Source organism: Populus alba, chromosome 14, assembly GCF_005239225.2.
Source record: "Populus alba chromosome 14, ASM523922v2, whole genome shotgun sequence".
Classification (NCBI taxonomy): Eukaryota; Viridiplantae; Streptophyta; class Magnoliopsida; order Malpighiales; family Salicaceae; genus Populus; species Populus alba.
Genome location: NC_133297.1, coordinates 7,956,876 through 7,975,899, shown reverse-complemented (window position 1 = coordinate 7,975,899; position 19,024 = coordinate 7,956,876). Strand labels below are relative to the sequence as shown.

Below are 19,024 nucleotides of genomic sequence, written 5' to 3'. Positions count from 1 at the left end.
AATATTTTTATTTTTCATTATTATTTTATAAAAAAAGGGTATGACATTGAAGAATTATAACGGAATGCAACTAAAATAATATTTATTTTGGAATGAGATGGTAATTGTAATAGCTTCGCACATGGTTGCTAGCAATAAGATAATAATAGAAAAAGGAAATTGTATTGGTAACTGTAGCAGTGATGACAATAATAATATTAATAGCAGTTGTTGAAATGAATAAATTACAATGTTAATAAATATAGTAAATTGATAATATAAAGGAACAAATACTAAATTGATAATATAAAGGAACAAATTCTAAATTCGCTCATAACAAACATATAAATATATCAAATCACTCATTAACTAGGTTAAAAAAATACAAGACAAATAGACCATATACAATGAAACATTTCAATATTTTTTCAATATATCTTATTCTTATTAGTTTACTTTATGAGTAATAAAGTACACAATAATTTTGCATATTACTAAAAAATTAATTTGTCGGTATTTAAACACTGAGTTTGCTAGAAATATTTTTACAGATGGATTCTCGAATGATTATTGTTTGTCAAAAAAACTTATTGGTATCATTTCATCAATGATTCCATTAGTGAGTATGATATATTATTGATAAAAATATTATTTTTAATTTTATCAGTGATTTATTTTCATATCATTGATGGAATGAACCCACCAGTGAGCACATATTGTTAATGGCATTTGCTGTAATGTTTTTTTAACTCTCTGGAACTCTTTGAGAGTTTTAGTTTGTTGGTGATTCTGTCTGCAATAATGAGTGACATTTCATATATTTTTTTTGTCAATTCTTTGGAAAATTTTGACAGACTAAGTCTGTCGGTAAGTCCATTAGTAATCTGTTTATTTTTTTTAAAGAAATTCTAATAAATAGAGTAGACAATAATTAAAAAAAAATAAAATTAGATTAAAAAAATAAAATATTTATTAAAAATGTAAAAATCTTCATCATGAATATAATTCATCTAAAAGAAAGGGTTAGAGAAAGCGATGGAGGTGTGTCTTTGTTGGCATAAAAGGCGATGAGGTAAACCACATGTACCTCCCATATTTGAGTTTAGGTCCACGTACAATCGTCGGAGTTTGACCATCTCAACACCAAGTCATTCTATCTCAGTAGCAAGCCTGGTCGTTCGAGCTTCAACTTGTTGGTTTGCAATTGCATAGAAATTTGTTTATAATTGCTTGAGAGCATCCAACGATTGAAACGCTATGGGCTGTCAGCAAATTCTCGATTGTGGTGTTTAAGATATCTTAAACATGATTTCTATCAAGTCCACGACAATCTAGCCTCAAACCATAAATCTTGATTTGGTTATGGATGGGTCGAGGATCATTCTCATATTTCTCCTGCAACCAAGTGTTATATGTTTTCTTGAATATTAAAAAAAAAAAACCCAAGTCAGCAGATTTTTTTTGTTGAAATCTAACTTACCATGAAATTCTAAACTTAGCTATACATGAGTTGTTGAACCTCTTTTCAAAGGTTATTATTTCACATGTGAGTTTCCACAAAAAACTTCATTAGTCCTGGCTCACGTCCAAGAACAGTTGCCTGTAAAAAAAAAAATAGTTAGTTAAATATTTTTATATAAAATAACAATTTTAAAAAATGGATGCAATAAAAAAGAATCTTACCATCCACTTCGAATTCGAAATAAACAAAATGGATCAGCTGGTGTGCGTTGTATTTGAACCATGAATCTCTTTATTCTGGTTTTCAGCACCGAACTGTGACCGCCATATGAAACACTTGGACATCACGTGCTGGATATAATCTACCAATATAGCCTCCAAGATATGCAGTGGTCTAAAATCCCTCAAAACTAACATATCTCCCTGGTTTGGAAGATTGCTTTTTTAGCATATTTGTTTTGGTTTTTTATTTTGTACCTCATACCAAAAATAATGCAACCTATATAGTAGAAATGAATTATCGGTTAAGATAATGGAAAATAAAAAATTATCATGTAAATAAAAAATATAAAAATTTGAATTAAATCTTATATAATTGCGACATAATTCTCTCAAACCTTCATAACAATAATGTTTCCAGCCATATCCCATAATTGTTTTTCCTTGCACATTAAATTTGTAAAAAGAATTAGTTTATTAAAATTAAAAAACTAACTGAATTAACATAATAAAAACATTGTTCAAGTATAAACTAACCTTGAATTTTCCAAACCATACATCAATCATAGGTTTCTATTCAAAGTTTTTTTGAAAAACCTAACTCCATTGAAATAATGGTTACTTTTCTCAATGATTTCATCATTGATATTATATATGTGAGCAACCTTCATATTTGTAAACTTGAAATTCTTTTGTTAAATTGAAATTAGTATTTCAAAATTATTAATTGTTGTTTGTTTTTTAATCGTGTAGGAAAGAAAAGCAAATTTATATTGAGTGGTTAGGTTTCCACTTAATAATATACTTCCCAATATATAAATCCCACTTAGAACAGACCCCCCCTCTATAAAATGGCATAACATTTGATGAGCATGCATCGAGAGAGGGTATATGTGCCTTAGATGCTTGTTCATGGTTGACACCTAACGAATCATGGTCACTAGAAAATGCTGCTAACAGTACAAGTAAGCGCTCTTGTATGTATAAACACATATTGGCTTTTCCCTTGATATTTACATAAATTCTCATCTACTATTTGATATCATCATTGTCATCAATTTTTGTATATTCACTAGTTCTCAATATATCATTTAACTTCTCAGTATCAACAGTAACAAAATATATTCTCAACGATGGGAAAATTTGGGTTTGCTTTTAATTTAGTAAAAAAACCAACTTGATATGGATCAACTAACTTATCGAGCTGAAATACATAATCTCTTGCAGTTACTTCATCATTACCATTATAAACAATTTGAACATAACCTCTAGGTTTGGTTTTTCATATGAAAACCAATCAACCTTATAACAATCCTTCTAAAAGAAAATAATGTATATATAATAACCTTTCCTTAGCAAACAATGATGAAGATCTATTTTGAATATCTCTATTAGTTTATAACATACCAATACAATTTAAATAAAAGACTTTTATTTCTAATCGCTATAATATTACAATTCAATCTTATCTTCTAACTTCTCATAATAATCAACCTTTAAAGAATTAGAAGTTGATCCCTTAACAATAAACCCCACTGTTATAATATCTTTCACCCAACCATACTCTTTAGTATAGAAGACATGTCCATTGAAGAAATACTTGTTATAGCATTTCACTTTTTTTTTTTAGGATTCAAAACATAGTAAATTTAAAGTACCACTAACATTTCTCTCTCAATCGATTAAACCTAGTACAAGATTACAACTATTAAATGTTAAAGGAGAAAGGTGTAATGAAATTAAGTTTTACAGAGATAAGAAATAAACTAAGCAGTTACTTACATTGTATTCTAAACATACATGAAAAATTGTTTCATCCCTGTAAATTAAAGATTTAAGATTTAGTCAGTTGTAAGTTTTTGAACAGTAAAAATTGATGATGTTGCCTATAAAAAATTCATCAATCTATCAATTTATGATAATATAAAAGATAATTGGTTAAAAAATAACGACATGTTAATTATTGTAGTTACTAAATAAAAGATCTCAATTCATTACGGTTAAATAACATATAATTATGTGCATATCTGAATTTGATTTATGTTAAGTATCTTTTTCCCTTTATATTTTTTGGTACAAGTCATCCAATATGGAAAAATATTGACTAATTCCCTCACCAAGGCACTTCATCATTGTCATTATGTTTTGAAATGCAGTTGATTCTTGTTTTCAAGTGACATTCGAAATACAATAAGATAAATGTTAAGATCTTTTCAACAATATAAATCTCGCATATTGAAGCCTCAATATACATCTTGTCTTTTTTTTTTAATTTTTTCTTAAAGTTGAATAAGTATCTGTATTGAATTAAATGAATGTTTTAGATTTTAAAAAAAAAAGACAATGAAAATTTAATTAAGATGCATATGTAATCTCTAACCTCTTGAATTAATACATCCCATCTATAAAAGTGATTTGAGGTATGTGAATGCATCCAATACCCTCATTGGTAATAAATTCCTAGTAAGTAAGTGGATATGATTGGTTTGCATAAATACATTACAAACATGAATTTTTATTTTATAGCAATTAAGCAATATTTTTAAATTCACTATTCCTAGATATTGTTTCAAGTATGTCCAATCAGAAAAACATAAAATTTTTAAGCCATTTATAGATATAATAACCTTGTATTTATTGTTTTAAGACGAGGTTGGCTTTTGAGTTTTGCAACTCTTGACCTTATCATAAATAAACCTCTATATTCTTATAGTGACAAAACAAAATGTATATCCATTCATAGCTTTAATTTTGTCCTTTGTTTTTCCTTTTCACCATTCATCATCGTTTTAAAAATAATTTTTTAAAAACATGTTTTTTTTAATATGCTTGACATTTAGATTATAACGGAGGAGATAAGTCTTTCAATAAGGAAGCTCCCAAAAAATACTTTGCTTTACACAAAATTAAAAAAACTTTTGCTAACAAGATTGAAAAATTCAAACACAAATGTTCATCGTACTGTTAATATCAACATCATTATAATTTTTTCACTCGAATGGTACTCATCAGTGCAACATCCCTTTTAAAATCTATCAATAAAAAAGTCCTTTCTAATTTTTTTTAATACTTGTTTGCTACCCCATTCCATTTTTGAACCCATGTTTTTTTGATATATTTTTCAAAAAAATCCAAAAATAGAGAAAAACAATGAAAATCCAAAAAAAATATGTATTTTTTAATATATTCTCGTCATTTTAGTATTTTCAGCGTCGTCTAAAAAGATTTTAATTTTTATTTAAAGAATTTAATTTTTTTCAAAAGATTTTTCGAAACGCGTTCGACTTTTCACGCGTTATTTTTAAAATCATTGATTTTTCCATATTTTGAGTCGACGTTGATATTGCTCGTTTTTCAAAAAATACAAAAAATAATAAAAATCAAAATTTACAAAAAGAAAGAAGTTGAGGGACCAAGTTGAAAAACCTAGCAAAATTTTTGTCTATAAATACTGGTTTCCAACACTTGCAAAAGGAGGGGGGGCAATTTTGAAATATCAGAAATACAAAAAAAAATAACCTAACCCTAAAACCTATCTCTACCAAGCCTGCAGCCCCCTTTCCCCTTGGTTTGAATTTTTTTCCTACAGCCGCCGGCCACAAACCAAAGCCAAACACAGCCACCCCTTCAGCTGTTTCTTTCTCAACAGACCCCCACATTTGAACGCCACGGTCCAACCATCTCTTTCAGCCCTTTTGAAACAACAGAACAACAGCCGTCTCCAAGCCTTTTTTCCCGTTACAACAGCCACCACCGTTTTTTTTCTTCTCTTCAACCTCACAAAGGACGCAGCCGGCGGCGCCCCCCTTTTGGGTCTTGAGTTTTTCCCCGGCCCATCTCTGATCTCCCTCTTCTCAGCCGGACAGCCATCGTCTCCCAGCTCTCCCCATTTTTCTCCTTCTCACAGACGCACCAGACTTCCCTCTCCGCCGAGACAAGCTCTCGACCAGCAGCCGCCAGCTCCACCGTAGCTTCAACAGGCGAGCTCAGCCTCACACCGGATCAGGCCTCCCTTCCCTCAGCCACCGGGCAACAGTCGACCCATCGCCCTCCACAGCAGCGACGGACGACAGCAGCAGCGACCACAGCCGCGGTCCCCTTTGCAACCACCAGATCGGCCGCCTGAAGCAGAGGAGAAGAAGAAGAAGAAACACACGGACTGATCTGCAGATAAAAGCAGATCCGAAACCGAGACGAAGAGAAGGAGAAGCAGATCCGAAGAAGGAGAAGGAATGAAGCTGCAGATCTGAAAAGAAAGAACAAAAAAAACAGATTTGAAAAACTAAGAAAAAAACTTAAAATCGACTGCCCTTGTTGTGTTTTTTTTTGGATTTGCAGGTGAATAGATCGAAGAGAGGAGGAAGCATTACAGCCCCCCCCCCTCACGCTGCCTGATTTTCGCACGCGCCGCCAGTCACTGCGGTGCGTGGGGTCCACCGCGCCGTTACTGTTCAGGCAGCCCAGAACTGTTCCTGAAGGGTTTCCCAGTACTGTTAGGGATTGTTTAGGGACCATTTTGTAAATTTTAAAGTTTTTAATGTAATTTTTGTTTATTTATTTTAAATTTGTAAATATGTGAATGTAAATAGAAAAAAGAAAAGAAAAAAAATAATAATAACAAAGGGGATGTGTGTGTTGGTGTATTTTTATTTATTTATTTTGAATTTGTATTTGTATTTGTATTGTATTTTGTGGATGTAAAAAGAAAAAGAAAAAAAAAATAAGTGAAAAAGTGTATGTGTGTGTTATGTATTGTTTATTTTATTTATTTGTATATATATTTTAAGGATGAAATTGCAAAATACATTAAAGAAGAATTTAAATATTTTGATCGGGATCCACTGGTGAAGAATTAATTACTTATACGTAAGTGATATTTCTAATTTCCGAAGAAAAAGACAATTATTAAAACTTCTTTAACACGTCAAAGCCACGAAGAGCTTACCTCAGGTTAGGGTGTGTTTAGGGGTGCTAATACCTTCCCTAACCACAAACCAGGTCCCTTTACCGCGAATCTCTGACAAGAGACCAGTGCATTCCGGTTTTCCTAGTAGCCCGCAATTCAATTACTAGGTGGCGACTCCAAACGAACCAATTCAAAGCAATCGCAACAAAACGAGATTTAAATTCGCCAGCCGATGCCGCGCGCTTGATTTTTTTTGGGGTGCCGACAGAATGGCGACTCCACTGGGGAAGGTATTTTTTTCGATTATTGGACTAAGCTTTGTGTATTTGATGTGTTTAAGTTTTTGCATTTTTTATCTTTTTGTTAATATTATTTCCATGCATTTTATAGAATTGTCTCATGCATCACCTGTATTTATTTTTAAAAAGCACACACAAGCTTCTAGGTTAGGTGGGGAACTAGCGATCTGCCCTAAGACTATTGGTCAGGGTTCAGATGCGTGAAACACCCAACTCATATCTGAGTGCCTGCTTGGTAATGGTGGGTATACTTGCCTTAACCATTTCTTGCAACGCCCCCATTACTGTCTTTACGAAGAACGTCACTGGGCAGATATGAGACCCTTTTGAGACCAGATAGAAAACCTATCCATGTTCACATAATGAATAGAACCTGTCCTTAGGTTGTATGTGCTATCGTTTTTTGCATAAGGGCAAACCCTTCTTGAAGCATCTTGAACTCAAGACTTGTGGGTGACACATTGGCCGTTGCTCCGAAAATTTTCATTGTAGAGTTTGGGCAAAAATCACGATTCTTGTCCATAATTACAAGAGTTTACGACCATATTGTCACCTCTCGAAGGGTGAGTTCATCATATAGATTACATGTTCATACATTTATCATGCATGAATCGGTTTGAAAGGTGGGTCCCCTGTAACAAGTTGTGATGCACGTGATGGAGGTGAAGAAATGTGTTAGATAGAGGCTCATTATCAGATTAAGGTTTGAGAGCATTAAATGTGAAGTAGCTACACTCAGATCTGCTCGAACAAGTGTTGAGCATCAAATAGAAAGAGAATGTCTGCATAGTCTTCTGTGGGAACACTGCTGGTTCACATCTAATTGAAGCTGTATTCTCCTTTCCGTCATGAACAATAGCAACAATGCCTTCAGTCATCAACTAATGACAACTCTGATTCTTGTCTAGTTGCATGTTAAGTGTTCATCGCCTCCACATCATCTAATGGAACCAACGACTACTAGCCTCACTGTACAGGGTGCATAATCTGCTTTGAAGTTACCCAATTATAAGCTCAATTCCAGCACAAGATGTTGGTTCGAAAAAACCATGATTGAACATTGAACTTCATGTGGCAGAGCTCTCTCTACAAAAATCAATTTATGGCTCTGCAAATTAGGGAATGCAAGAGGGATTTATAAGTTGCATATGCTACAAATATTTCTCTCATCAGTTTTCAGCACGGAGACATCTTAGTACATTAAAGATCCAGACTGGTCTGAAAAAATACGAGCAAACTTCAAACTTCAACGTAGCAGAGCTCTTTCGCAGGAATCTGTTCGTTAGATCCGCAAATGGGAAATCCAGAAGGAATACAGTAGTTTTCATATCAGCTATGATTTCCTCCAACAGTGTCAGTAATTAAAATGCAAGAGTTAGAGAGAAGAGACATGCCTAGAATGAAAAACAATGAAGAAGACTGAAACTTCAACAGAGGCAGAACTTCCTCTATAGGTGTTTGTTTGCTGCACTGTCAGTGAGAAAATGAAGAGGGGACAAAGGAGTTTAGATTCACCAGTGCTCGTCCATAGAAGACAATGTGTGATTCCACACGTCGGTAGCGGCGATACTAACGAGTTTCTAGGCGCTGCCAAGATTTACCAAGCTATTTGAAAGTTTTTCTAACAATCCTCAACCAACCACAACAACATTGAAATGATGTTGTGAGGATTTGTCGAAGAATTGAACAAGCTATGAAGAGAGGAAAGATTGAAGGATCTGCCATGGATTCCAGAACAATGATGAGAGGTGCATCAGAAGATGACTCTCGATTGAGAAACCTCAGTTACTTTGCCTAGTCAAGTCTCGCTCAAGCATCAATTGCTCAAGTGTCTTTGCCAAGATTGACATTCCTCTGCCACTTATGTTTGTCGGCCAACACCTGCCAGATTCTAGAATTTTTGCTTGACTCCGACAAATCCCATGCAACCACCAATTTCTAGGTGGTATAATCCAGATAAGAGATGTGATGTCATGGTGGGGTCCTCAACCATTTCAAGTGAACAGTTTCAAGAATTGCAAGAATGGAGTCTGAAAGTTGGTGAGCAAGAGACAAGTGGAGTCGGTAAAGGAGGGTGTTATTGGCTATATTCCCCCCCGAACATCTTCAGAATGACATGTGATCGAAAGTGCTTGGCCGAACACAGATGTTGCCAGAAAAGCTGATTCAAGAATGGTGATGAACAGTCAATCATATTGTTATGGATTTCGGCATTTTGTTTTGGGATCACATCTCATCCTTCAACGAAACATGTCTTACTTTTGTCTCTTTGTTGTTTTGAAATCAACAGATGTTTAGCATTTTATCCTGACAAAATATTTTGATCAAACTCCAACATGCAATAAAGGTTAATCAATCCGGAAGATTAAAAGTGTTTTGATTACAGAAATGACCCTATGCTTGAAAAGGACATGAGGTGACCGACAATTTTGAGCTCACACCTGAAACTGAACCACACATCATATAGCTAAGTTTTAACAGTATGCAATGACATGTAGTGGATTCGGTAGTTATAGACTCGTGAATCATGATTCTTACAAGTCCCAATCATTACACTGGATGAGGTCAAAATTTATCGGTTCTAACCGACCTTGCTTGAAATGAGAAAAGGCCATCTTTGATATCCCTTCACTTTCTAAAGATTATATCCCTTGCAGTCCCATTTTGAGCCTGGTAAAATATTTTCTTTCAAAAAAAAAAACTCTGACTAGGATCACACCCCACACTGGGGGCAAATGAGAGATATTTTGGAGACACTGATAAAATCAATGGATCAAAGAAAAGCTTAGAACAAAAGTCCAATGTTTGAGAAAGGGCTAGCAGAAGAAAATCCATAGATTGAGGGTCATCCAAGAAAAACTTTGAGGAAGGCTATGAAAAAAGAGAACGAAAAAAAAAAAAGTTGAAATTTCCCTCACTTAAATACAAGTCAAAGATAAAGGAAGGAGAACGCCTATCAAGTCTATGAAGAGCAAAAGAAATTTCAATCAAGGAAGGGCACAACAAAAGTCAATACCAGAAAAAGACTAAGCTATAAACGTGACTTTTGGTGTCCATTATAAAGTCTCTGATGTTATCAGGTGATTAAGGTTGGTTATTCATCAAGGAAAGGTGGATTTGCATTATGACTTATGTTAAGCGAAGGCTGATCTTTGAGGTTAACAAGGTTATATGTCGTCTCCTCTACAAAGACAACAATATAAAAGAGTTGATGAATAGTTGATGTTGATCCTAGGTCTTTGAAACCCTCAAACACCGTTTGAGCCTTTGAAATTCCTTTCTTTCATAGCCATGAACCATAGCCTGCATTACGTGCTTTTAAAAGCCCTTTTTAATCAAGCAAGCAATTTGAACCGATAAATGGCGCTCTCAAAATTTGAAGAGTTTTTCCATAAGGGTCGTGACTTCATGAATTAAGCTATTGGTTATTATGCATGCTGATAAAACAAGTTATAAGAAGAGAAACAACCTTTCTTGATAAAGCCGGAGTTTTGACTTGAGCATTTTTGTTTTTTTGAAATTCATGCAAAGGTCACCTCATCATAGACTATTAAATGATATACCCAACATCAAGGATTCAAATTGATACAAAGAACCATGGAAAAAGCCATTCTTAATCCTACATTGGGTCAATTTCTGTTTTCAAAATGCATGACAATCAAAGGACTATATATTCGAATAACGTGTGTTGGGTCTTTGATCAAAAAGCTTGATTTTCAAAAGATTTTCAAAAAGGACATCTCTGATTTCATTTCAACAAACTAGACTTTTGAATAGACATGATCTTTGAAATATGAGAGTTGATTCCAGAACAAGGAAGATTATCAAACACAGAAGAACATTGATTGAGTATGCAGAATCGTTGATAAAAATGACATTGAAGTCCTCGACACTCCTTGAAAAGTTGAGCAGCTGGGGGCAATACAGTAGACCTTGAAAAGGAAAAACAAGCAGTGCTCAGATCAGCTATGAGGCAATGTTTAGATGATGAATCAGTGAACTGAAGGCAATGATGTTCAAAGACAGATAATCAATGAACGAGCACATTCGGATCATACTGAGGGCAATGTCATTCCAAAATGGCCCATGCTTTAGTGAATCCTGTCGGCAATGGAGAAACAAAAACGTACCTGAAGGGCACTTTCCTATCATCATTTTTGAAACATGGCTCGCGATCGATGAGGAATACACAGATGAATGTAATTGAATAGAGAAAAGATGCATACCACCAAGACTGACTGTGGAACAATGTTGCACTTAAAGGACAATCTCATATTGTCATTCTTTGAAACATGGTTATAGACAGATGTTATCACACAATTGCACTGAATGAATGTCGGAAAGGCACCCACCTCGAAGACTGATTGTGGGACATCTATTCTGAAGCTCAAATGCGCACTTCACCGCATGAATATGGGTGATAACATGAACATCATTGATGATGCCAAAGCAGAGCATGAGATACATGTTTGGATGACTTGGCAGTTCCATGAAGGCTGGTCATACATACTTGAATGGTGTTTCAACCGAAGGCAAGTTCATGACTGATTAACAAACGTGATGGGTGTTGGCATGATACACACAACCAATCAGAAGATAATTCCCAGAAGAATCCAAGAGAGAACATCCTTCATAATAAATCAAGCAACACCACACTTGGGGGCATTGTCAAGCTTGATGAACCAACGAGAGCAGTAATTGTCAAAGACAACCCGGTATGGGCACTGCATTTACAGCTGAGTGGATGGCTAGCACATGAATAAGTCAATACATCGAAAGAACAAGGAAAGCTATGGAATGCAAACAAAGGCACCCTATGACGATGAAGCATTAAAGAGGGGGGACCTATTATTTCAAATCAGGTAAGGATGCATGCATATCATCTAACCTCAAAAAAAAAAAAAAAAAAAAAAAACCATTTGCACATATTTTTGAATTGTTACAAGAAAATCCTTAATGAGGTCCAGCAAGATGGTGGAAAGAGAAAGAAGCATTGTGGTGATGATAATAAAGAATCGGTTTTGATCATGGAATAAAAGGACGATGGGATGAACCCTACCATTAGGAAAATCCCAAAGAAATGAAAAGATCAACCTTGCAATCAGGAAGCCTCGAATTTTCAACCCTTGCAGTCAGAAAACATCGAGTTTTCAAACCCTATGATTGAGAATTATCAGGAAGCACCAAGTTTTTCAGCCCTTCTTCTATCATCCCCTCAGACTTCGCCAGGTAAGTCCTATTTTTCACACTTGTCATATCATATTTTTTCCACCTGGGTTGGTCACCCATGACAATGAGACCGTGTTTTTCACATTTTTTCCATCCGGGTAGGTCACCCATGACAATGAGACCACACTTCATCATATTTTTCTATCTGGGTAGGTCACCCATTACAATGAGACCACACTTCATATTTTTTCTATTTTTTGGGTAGGTCACCCATTACAATGAGACCGCACATCACATTCTTTCTATTTGGGTAGGTCGCCCATCGCAACGAGACCACCTTTTCATATTCTTTCCACATGGATAGGTCACCCATTACAGTGACCACACTTATTCACATTTTTTCCATGTTGGGTCGGTCACCCATACAATGAGACCAACATTTTTCTTGGGTCGGTCACCCATACAATGAGACCATCATTTTTTTCAGGGTTAGTCACCCGTACAATGAGACCAGCAGTTTTCTAGGGTTCGTCACCCGTACAATGAGACTAGCAGCACCATAGGGTTCGTCACCCGTACAATGAGACCAATATAGGGTTCGTCACCCGTACAATGAGACCAGCTTTTTTTTCTAGGGTTAGTCACCCGTACAATGAGACCAGAATGAGGTCGCCAGATGGGATCTCATGTAGCTTTGGTTAAAGGGAATCGCCAGATGGGATTTCAGGTTAACCGAGTTACGCATATTTCGTTCCAGTTGAATGAGGTCGCCAGATGGGATCTCAGGTAAACCCAATGTGTGGGCAGGTCGCCCGTGAAAATAGACTATTGGGAGAGTGTGGGTCGGTCGCCCGTGAAAATAGACTAGAGTGAGTATGTGTAGGCAGGTTGCCCAAAATAATGAAATCATTTTCCTTTTGTTTTCTTTACAAAGCTTACTATGCAAAATTTTGAGGATTTTCGCTTCGTAAGCATTGTAAAGAGGGGGCATCTGTTGCTACCCAATTTTTGACCCATGTTTTTGATATATTTTTCAAAAAAATCCAAAAATAGAGAAAAACAATGAAAATCCAAAAAAATATGTATTTTTAATATATTCTCGTCATTTTAGTATTTTCAGCGTCGTCTAAAAAGATTTTAATTTTTATTTAAAGAATTTAATTTTTCAAAAGATTTTCGAACGCGTTCGACTTTTCACGCGTTATTTTTAAAATCATTGATTTTCCATATTTTGAGTCGACGTTGATATTGCTCGTTTTCAAAAAATACAAAAAATAATAAAAATCAAAATTTACAAAAAGAAAGAAGTTGAGGGACCAAGTTGAAAAACCTAGCAAAATTTTGTCTATAAATACTGGTTTCCAACACTTGCAAAAGGAGGGGGGGCAATTTTGAAATATCAGAAAATACAAAAAAAAATAACCTAACCCTAAACCTATCTCTACCAAGCCTGCAGCCCCCTTTCCCTTGGTTTGAATTTTTTTCCTACAGCCGCCGGCCACAAACCAAAGCCAAACACAGCCACCCCTTCAGCTGTTTCTTTCTCAACAGACCCCACATTTGAACCCACGGTCCAACCATCTCTTTCAGCCCTTTGAAACAACAGAACAACAGCCGTCTCCAAGCCTTTTTTCCCGTTACAACAGCCACCACCGTTTTTTTTCTTCTCTTCAACCTCACAAAGGACCAGCCGGCGGCGCCCCCCCTTTTGGGTCTTGAGTTTTTCCCCGGCCATCTCTGATCTCCCTCTTCTCAGCCGGACAGCCATCGTCTCCCAGCTCTCCCCATTTTTCTCCTTCTCACAGACCACCAGACTTCCCTCTCCGCCGAGACAAGCTCTCGACCAGCAGCCGCCAGCTCCACCGTAGCTTCAACAGGCCGAGCTCAGCCTCACACCGGATCAGGCCTCCCTTCCCTCAGCCACCGGGCAACAGTCGACCCATCGCCCTCCACAGCAGCGACGGACGACAGCAGCAGCGACCACAGCCGCGGTCCCCTTTGCAACCACCAGATCGGCCGCCTGAAGCAGAGGAGAAGAAGAAGAAGAAACACACGGACTGATCTGCAGATAAAAGCAGATCCGAAACCGAGACGAAGAGAAGGAGAAGCAGATCCGAAGAAGGAGAAGGAATGAACTGCAGATCTGAAAAGAAAGAACAAAAAAAACAGATTTGAAAAACTAAGAAAAAAACTTAAAATCGACTGCCCTTGTTGTGTTTTTTTTTGGATTTGCAGGTGAATAGATCGAAGAGAGGAGGAAGCATTACAGCCCCCCCCCTCACGCTGCCTGATTTTCGCACGCGCCGCCAGTCACTGCGGTGCGTGGGGTCCACGCGCCGTTACTGTTCAGGCAGCCCAGAACTGTTCCTGAAGGGTTTCCCAGTACTGTTAGGGATTGTTTAGGGACCATTTTGTAAATTTTAAAGTTTTAATGTAATTTTTGTTTATTTATTTTAAATTTGTAATATGTGAATGTAAAAGAAAAAGAAAAGAAAAAAAATAATAATAACAAAGGGGATGTGTGTGTTGGTGTATTTTTATTTATTTATTTTGAATTTGTATTTGTATTTGTATTTGTATTTTGTGGATGTAAAAGAAAAGAAAAAAAATAGTGAAAGTGTATGTGTGTGTTTGTATTTTATTTTATTTATTTGTATATATTTTAAGGATGAAATTGCAAATACATTAAAGAAGAATTTAATATTTTGATCGGATCACGGTGAAGAATTATTAACTTATACGTAAGTGATATTTCTAATTTCCGAAGAAAAGACAATTATTAAAACTTCTTTTAACACGTCAAAGCCACGAAGCAGCTTACCTCAGGTAGGGTGTGTTAGGGGTGCTAATACCTTCCCTAACCACAACCAGTCCCTTACCCGCGAATCTCTGACAAGACCAGTGCATCCGGTTTCCTAGTAGCCCGCAATCAATTACTAGGTGGCGACTCCAACGAACCAATTCAAAGCAACGCAACAAACGAGATTTAAATCGCCAGCCGATGCCGCGCGCTGATTTTTTTTGGGGTGCGACAATACTTATGATCGACAAGAACCATCGGTGACAATAAAAAAAATGTTTTACCATAATTTTTTAAGGTCTAGGACCTGTTATTTTCCATATACTATGGACATGCTACTTTTCCATGCTTGCTTCAACCAAAAACCATCTCATACATAGAAAAATAATTGATAGTCCACATCAAAGATGCCTTCATCTAAAAATTATATTTCATCGAGATATCACAAGTTCAAGTCCTAGATGACCACAACTATAAATTATAAGTTTCAATGAGATATCTTATGGATATATAGATATAGAGGAGTTTGTTGAGACAAAAAATATATCTTTATATAAAATAGATCTACACTAGATTGCTTTTATGTTATGTTTCTAGTTAAATTAGTTTTTTTTAGCAAAAATAAAAAAAATAAAATCAAAGTCACAAAGGAACTATTTAAAATTGTCATGAAACCAAGTTAAGTAGGCAAACTTTCCAACCAACTCTCTACCTAGTCTGGGCTGTAAAATGTTTGGAAATCGTTCTTTCTTGTACAATTGATGACACTTGATGGTATTTTAAAACATATAAATTTAATAGCTAAACATGAGAATGCATACCAATATATATATATATATATATATATATATATATATATATATATATATATATATATATATATATAAAAGGTATTGCTATATTTTTGGTCTCTTATCATGTTTGTTTGGGTTGCTATTGAGGCCTATTAGGTCTTTTTTTCTCATATTGTTGTCTCTCCCAAATTAGGCCTAGTGTAAGAGTTAGTAATGAATCATAATCTAAAATGAGAAGATATTAGAGAATTAAGGATTAAATTGAATGAAAAATAATTTTTTTTGGCATGTGTAACACATGCGTTAACGTGCGACTTCTCTAAGCTCCAATGGTGGCCATTCTTGAAGCTGTTAGAAAGGTCTCGACAAAGTTTTCCCACCACAGTGGCGTGTGGTGTAAAGAGTAGCTTTGATAATATTTTTTGTTTTTGCTCTTTTCCTTTTTTTTCTTCTCTTTCTTCATTAGATTTCTGTATCTGACCTTATAAAAAATATAATAGGGGGATTTATTTATTTATTAATTAATGTAAACTTTAATCCTTATTTTTTTAATTCTTATTTTTAATAAAAAAAATATAATTCAATATTATAGAATCAATGCCCAATACACAATGTAATGTGTGTCCAAAACTATTAACATGCTAGGAAATATAAAATGAAAGAAATTTTTGAAACATATGACATGAAAGAATGAAATTAAAAAATCAAAACTTGAAGGGGAAAAAAAAGAAAAGAAAATGAGAAAATAATGAAAACGTCACTTGAAAGCAGCAAAAGAAAGTTGAAAAAAATTACAAAACTTGCCACGTGTGAAAACCACTTCTTTTTTGGATTCTTGTTAATGTTAATTAATAGCCTTACTCGCTCACCACTCTATATATATGGACACCAACCAAGCATTTCCATTCAGCCCAAAAATCAGAAGCCACTCTCTTCTCTTGTCAGCGTGGAAAACATAAAATTAACCCTGTATTTGTGTAACCTCTCCTCAATCTTCAAAATTCCACTTAACCTAGCCCACCATGAGAACCGACATAGAAAGCTTCTGGATCTTTGCTTTGGCCTCCAAATGCAGAGCCTTTACACAAGAAAACATTGCATGGTCACTTTTGATCATTGGTTTAGCTTGGATAGTTGTTACCCTGATTTACTGGGCATACCCTGGTGGTCCAGCTTGGGGAAAATACAAACTCAAAAACACTTCCTTCACGATTTCTAATGCAATTCCAGGTTCCAGGGGATTGCCTGTTACCGGCAGCATGAAGCTTATGACCTCCTTGGCACATCACAAGATTGCAGCTGCTGCAGCTGCATGCAAAGCCAGGAGGCTCATGGCGTTTAGCCTTGGCGATACTCGTGTTATCGTGACATGCAATCCTGATGTCGCTAAAGAAATATTGAACAGCTCGGTGTTTGCAGATCGTCCAGTTAAAGAATCTGCTTATAGCCTAATGTTCAATAGAGCAATCGGGTTCGCTCCTTATGGTGTCTACTGGCGAACCCTTAGAAAAATAGCTTCTACACACCTTTTCTGCCCCAAGCAAATCAAAGCTGCCGAGTCTCAAAGGCTCCAAATTGCTTCTCAAATGGTGTCAACGTTCAGTGACCGAGAAAAGAGCAGTTTCAGCGTTCGTGGGGTCCTTAAAAGAGCTTCACTTAACAACATGATGTGTTCAGTTTTTGGACGCGAATATAAACTGGATTCATTTAATAATGAAGTTGAAGAGCTAAGAGCTCTAGTTGAAGAGGGGTACGATTTATTGGGTACACTTAACTGGAGTGACCACCTTCCTTGGCTGGCAGATTTTGACCCTCAAAAAATCCGGTTCAGATGCTCAAATCTCGTCCCAAAAGTGAACCGGTTTGTCAGCCGAATTATAGCTGAACACAGAGCTCTACCCAGAAGCGAAAACCCAGATTTCGTTGATGTTTTGTTGTCTCTCCAAGGCCACGATAAATTATCAGACTCCGATATGATTGCCGTCCTTTGGGTAAGCAAGCAGGGGCGCGCGCGCATATACACACATCACACATGAATCTTACTATAATATTTTTGTCCCAGATACGTAACTTATTATTGTTATGTGTGTTAGTGGATGAACATACATATAAATTATTCTGAGCAGCAAGCAATTAATGCTTTTATTTCTATCTTGTACTATGTTGTTGTGCATTTGGACGAGCTAAATATCGCTGGGTTTCACTTTCTCTGTGTGTAGGAAATGATTTTCAGAGGGACTGATACAGTGGCGGTTTTGATTGAGTGGATTCTAGCGAGAATGGTGCTTCATCCTGATGTTCAATCAAAGGTCCATGATGAGCTTTACAAAGTTGTTGGAAGATCAAGGGTTGTTGCTGAATCTGATATCACGGCCATGGTGCATCTCCAGGCGGTGGTGAAGGAAGTGTTGAGGCTACACCCACCTGGCCCACTTCTCTCGTGGGCCAGGTTAGCCATCACCGATACAACCATTGATGGGTATCACGTGCCGAAAGGGACCACGGCAATGGTGAACATGTGGGCCATTTCAAGGGACCCAGAGTTTTGGGAGGACCCACTTGAATTTAAGCCCGAGAGATTCGTCGTGACTAAGGAGGATGCGTTGGAGTTTTCTGTTCTCGGCTCGGATCTTAGGCTTGCTCCGTTTGGTTCCGGTAGGCGGACTTGCCCTGGAAAGACATTGGGCATAACCACGGTGACCTTTTGGGTTGCATCACTGTTACACGAGTATGAATGGGTGCCCGGTGATGAAAACAACGTTGACCTGTCAGAAGTATTGCGACTGTCCTGTGAGATGGCGAATCCATTGACCGTTAAAGTGCGGCCCAGGCGTTCCTTCCACAACCCCCCTGTACTAGGTGTACAGAGAACTACGTCCTAGATGTCTAGTTTGGATCTTACAAAAAGAAAAAAACAAGTACTTGGTGACGGGGTGTACAACCCTTGATCCACCACATGATCATGTTATCTTTAGCCTGTTCTTTGGGGTTTGTTTTTAAATTTCACAGTCAAGTATCAAATATTGTGTCTCTTCTATATATATATCATGACATGTTTCCACTGGTGTAAATACGAGTGAAAATGAAAAAAAAGAGTTCCGAGTTTTTCATTGTCTCTCAACTCTCAAGAGCTATCATGTATGGTTCGTCGTTATTTAGTTTTTAGAAGCACTTAAATCTCTTTTGGTTTGCGAAATTACCAGCAAATTAAAAAATTCGATGGTGACAACAGTTGCATCTGTCTTCGGTAGCTTCTTGACAAAGGACCTTGACGTATGCTATGGAAATATATCTTTCTTTTTCTCCGCCGTATTGCGCTCACCGTTTTATGCCCGAAATCTTCGTTTCATTCGTCATTTAATTATTCTTGCGGTTTTCCATGGCTTGCTCCGTTATG

At 36.4% G+C, this 19,024-nt stretch overlaps 1 protein-coding gene across 1 annotated transcript; it reads left to right on the top strand.

Annotated features, from left to right (window-relative positions):
• The first annotated feature begins 16,548 nt into the window (after positions 1-16,548).
• Positions 16,549-18,723, top strand: LOC118041209 (cytochrome P450 78A3). The gene is made up of 2 exons (XM_035048442.2): positions 16,549-17,618; positions 17,847-18,723. The coding sequence occupies exons 1-2, from the start codon at positions 16,650-16,652 to the stop codon at positions 18,507-18,509; spliced, it is 1,632 nt and encodes a 543-aa protein (XP_034904333.1). The 5' UTR covers positions 16,549-16,649; the 3' UTR covers positions 18,510-18,723.
• Positions 18,724-19,024: the final 301 nt, after the last annotated feature.

Bases quoted from the DNA above. Each gene is read 5' to 3' on its own strand.
- LOC118041209 (XM_035048442.2), top strand. From the start codon at position 16,650: ATGAGAACCGACATAGAAAGCTTCTGGATCTTTGCTTTGGCCTCCAAA. The intron at 17,619-17,846 runs GTAAGCAAGCAG...CTCTGTGTGTAG, and splicing joins ATATGATTGCCGTCCTTTGG to GAAATGATTTTCAGAGGGAC.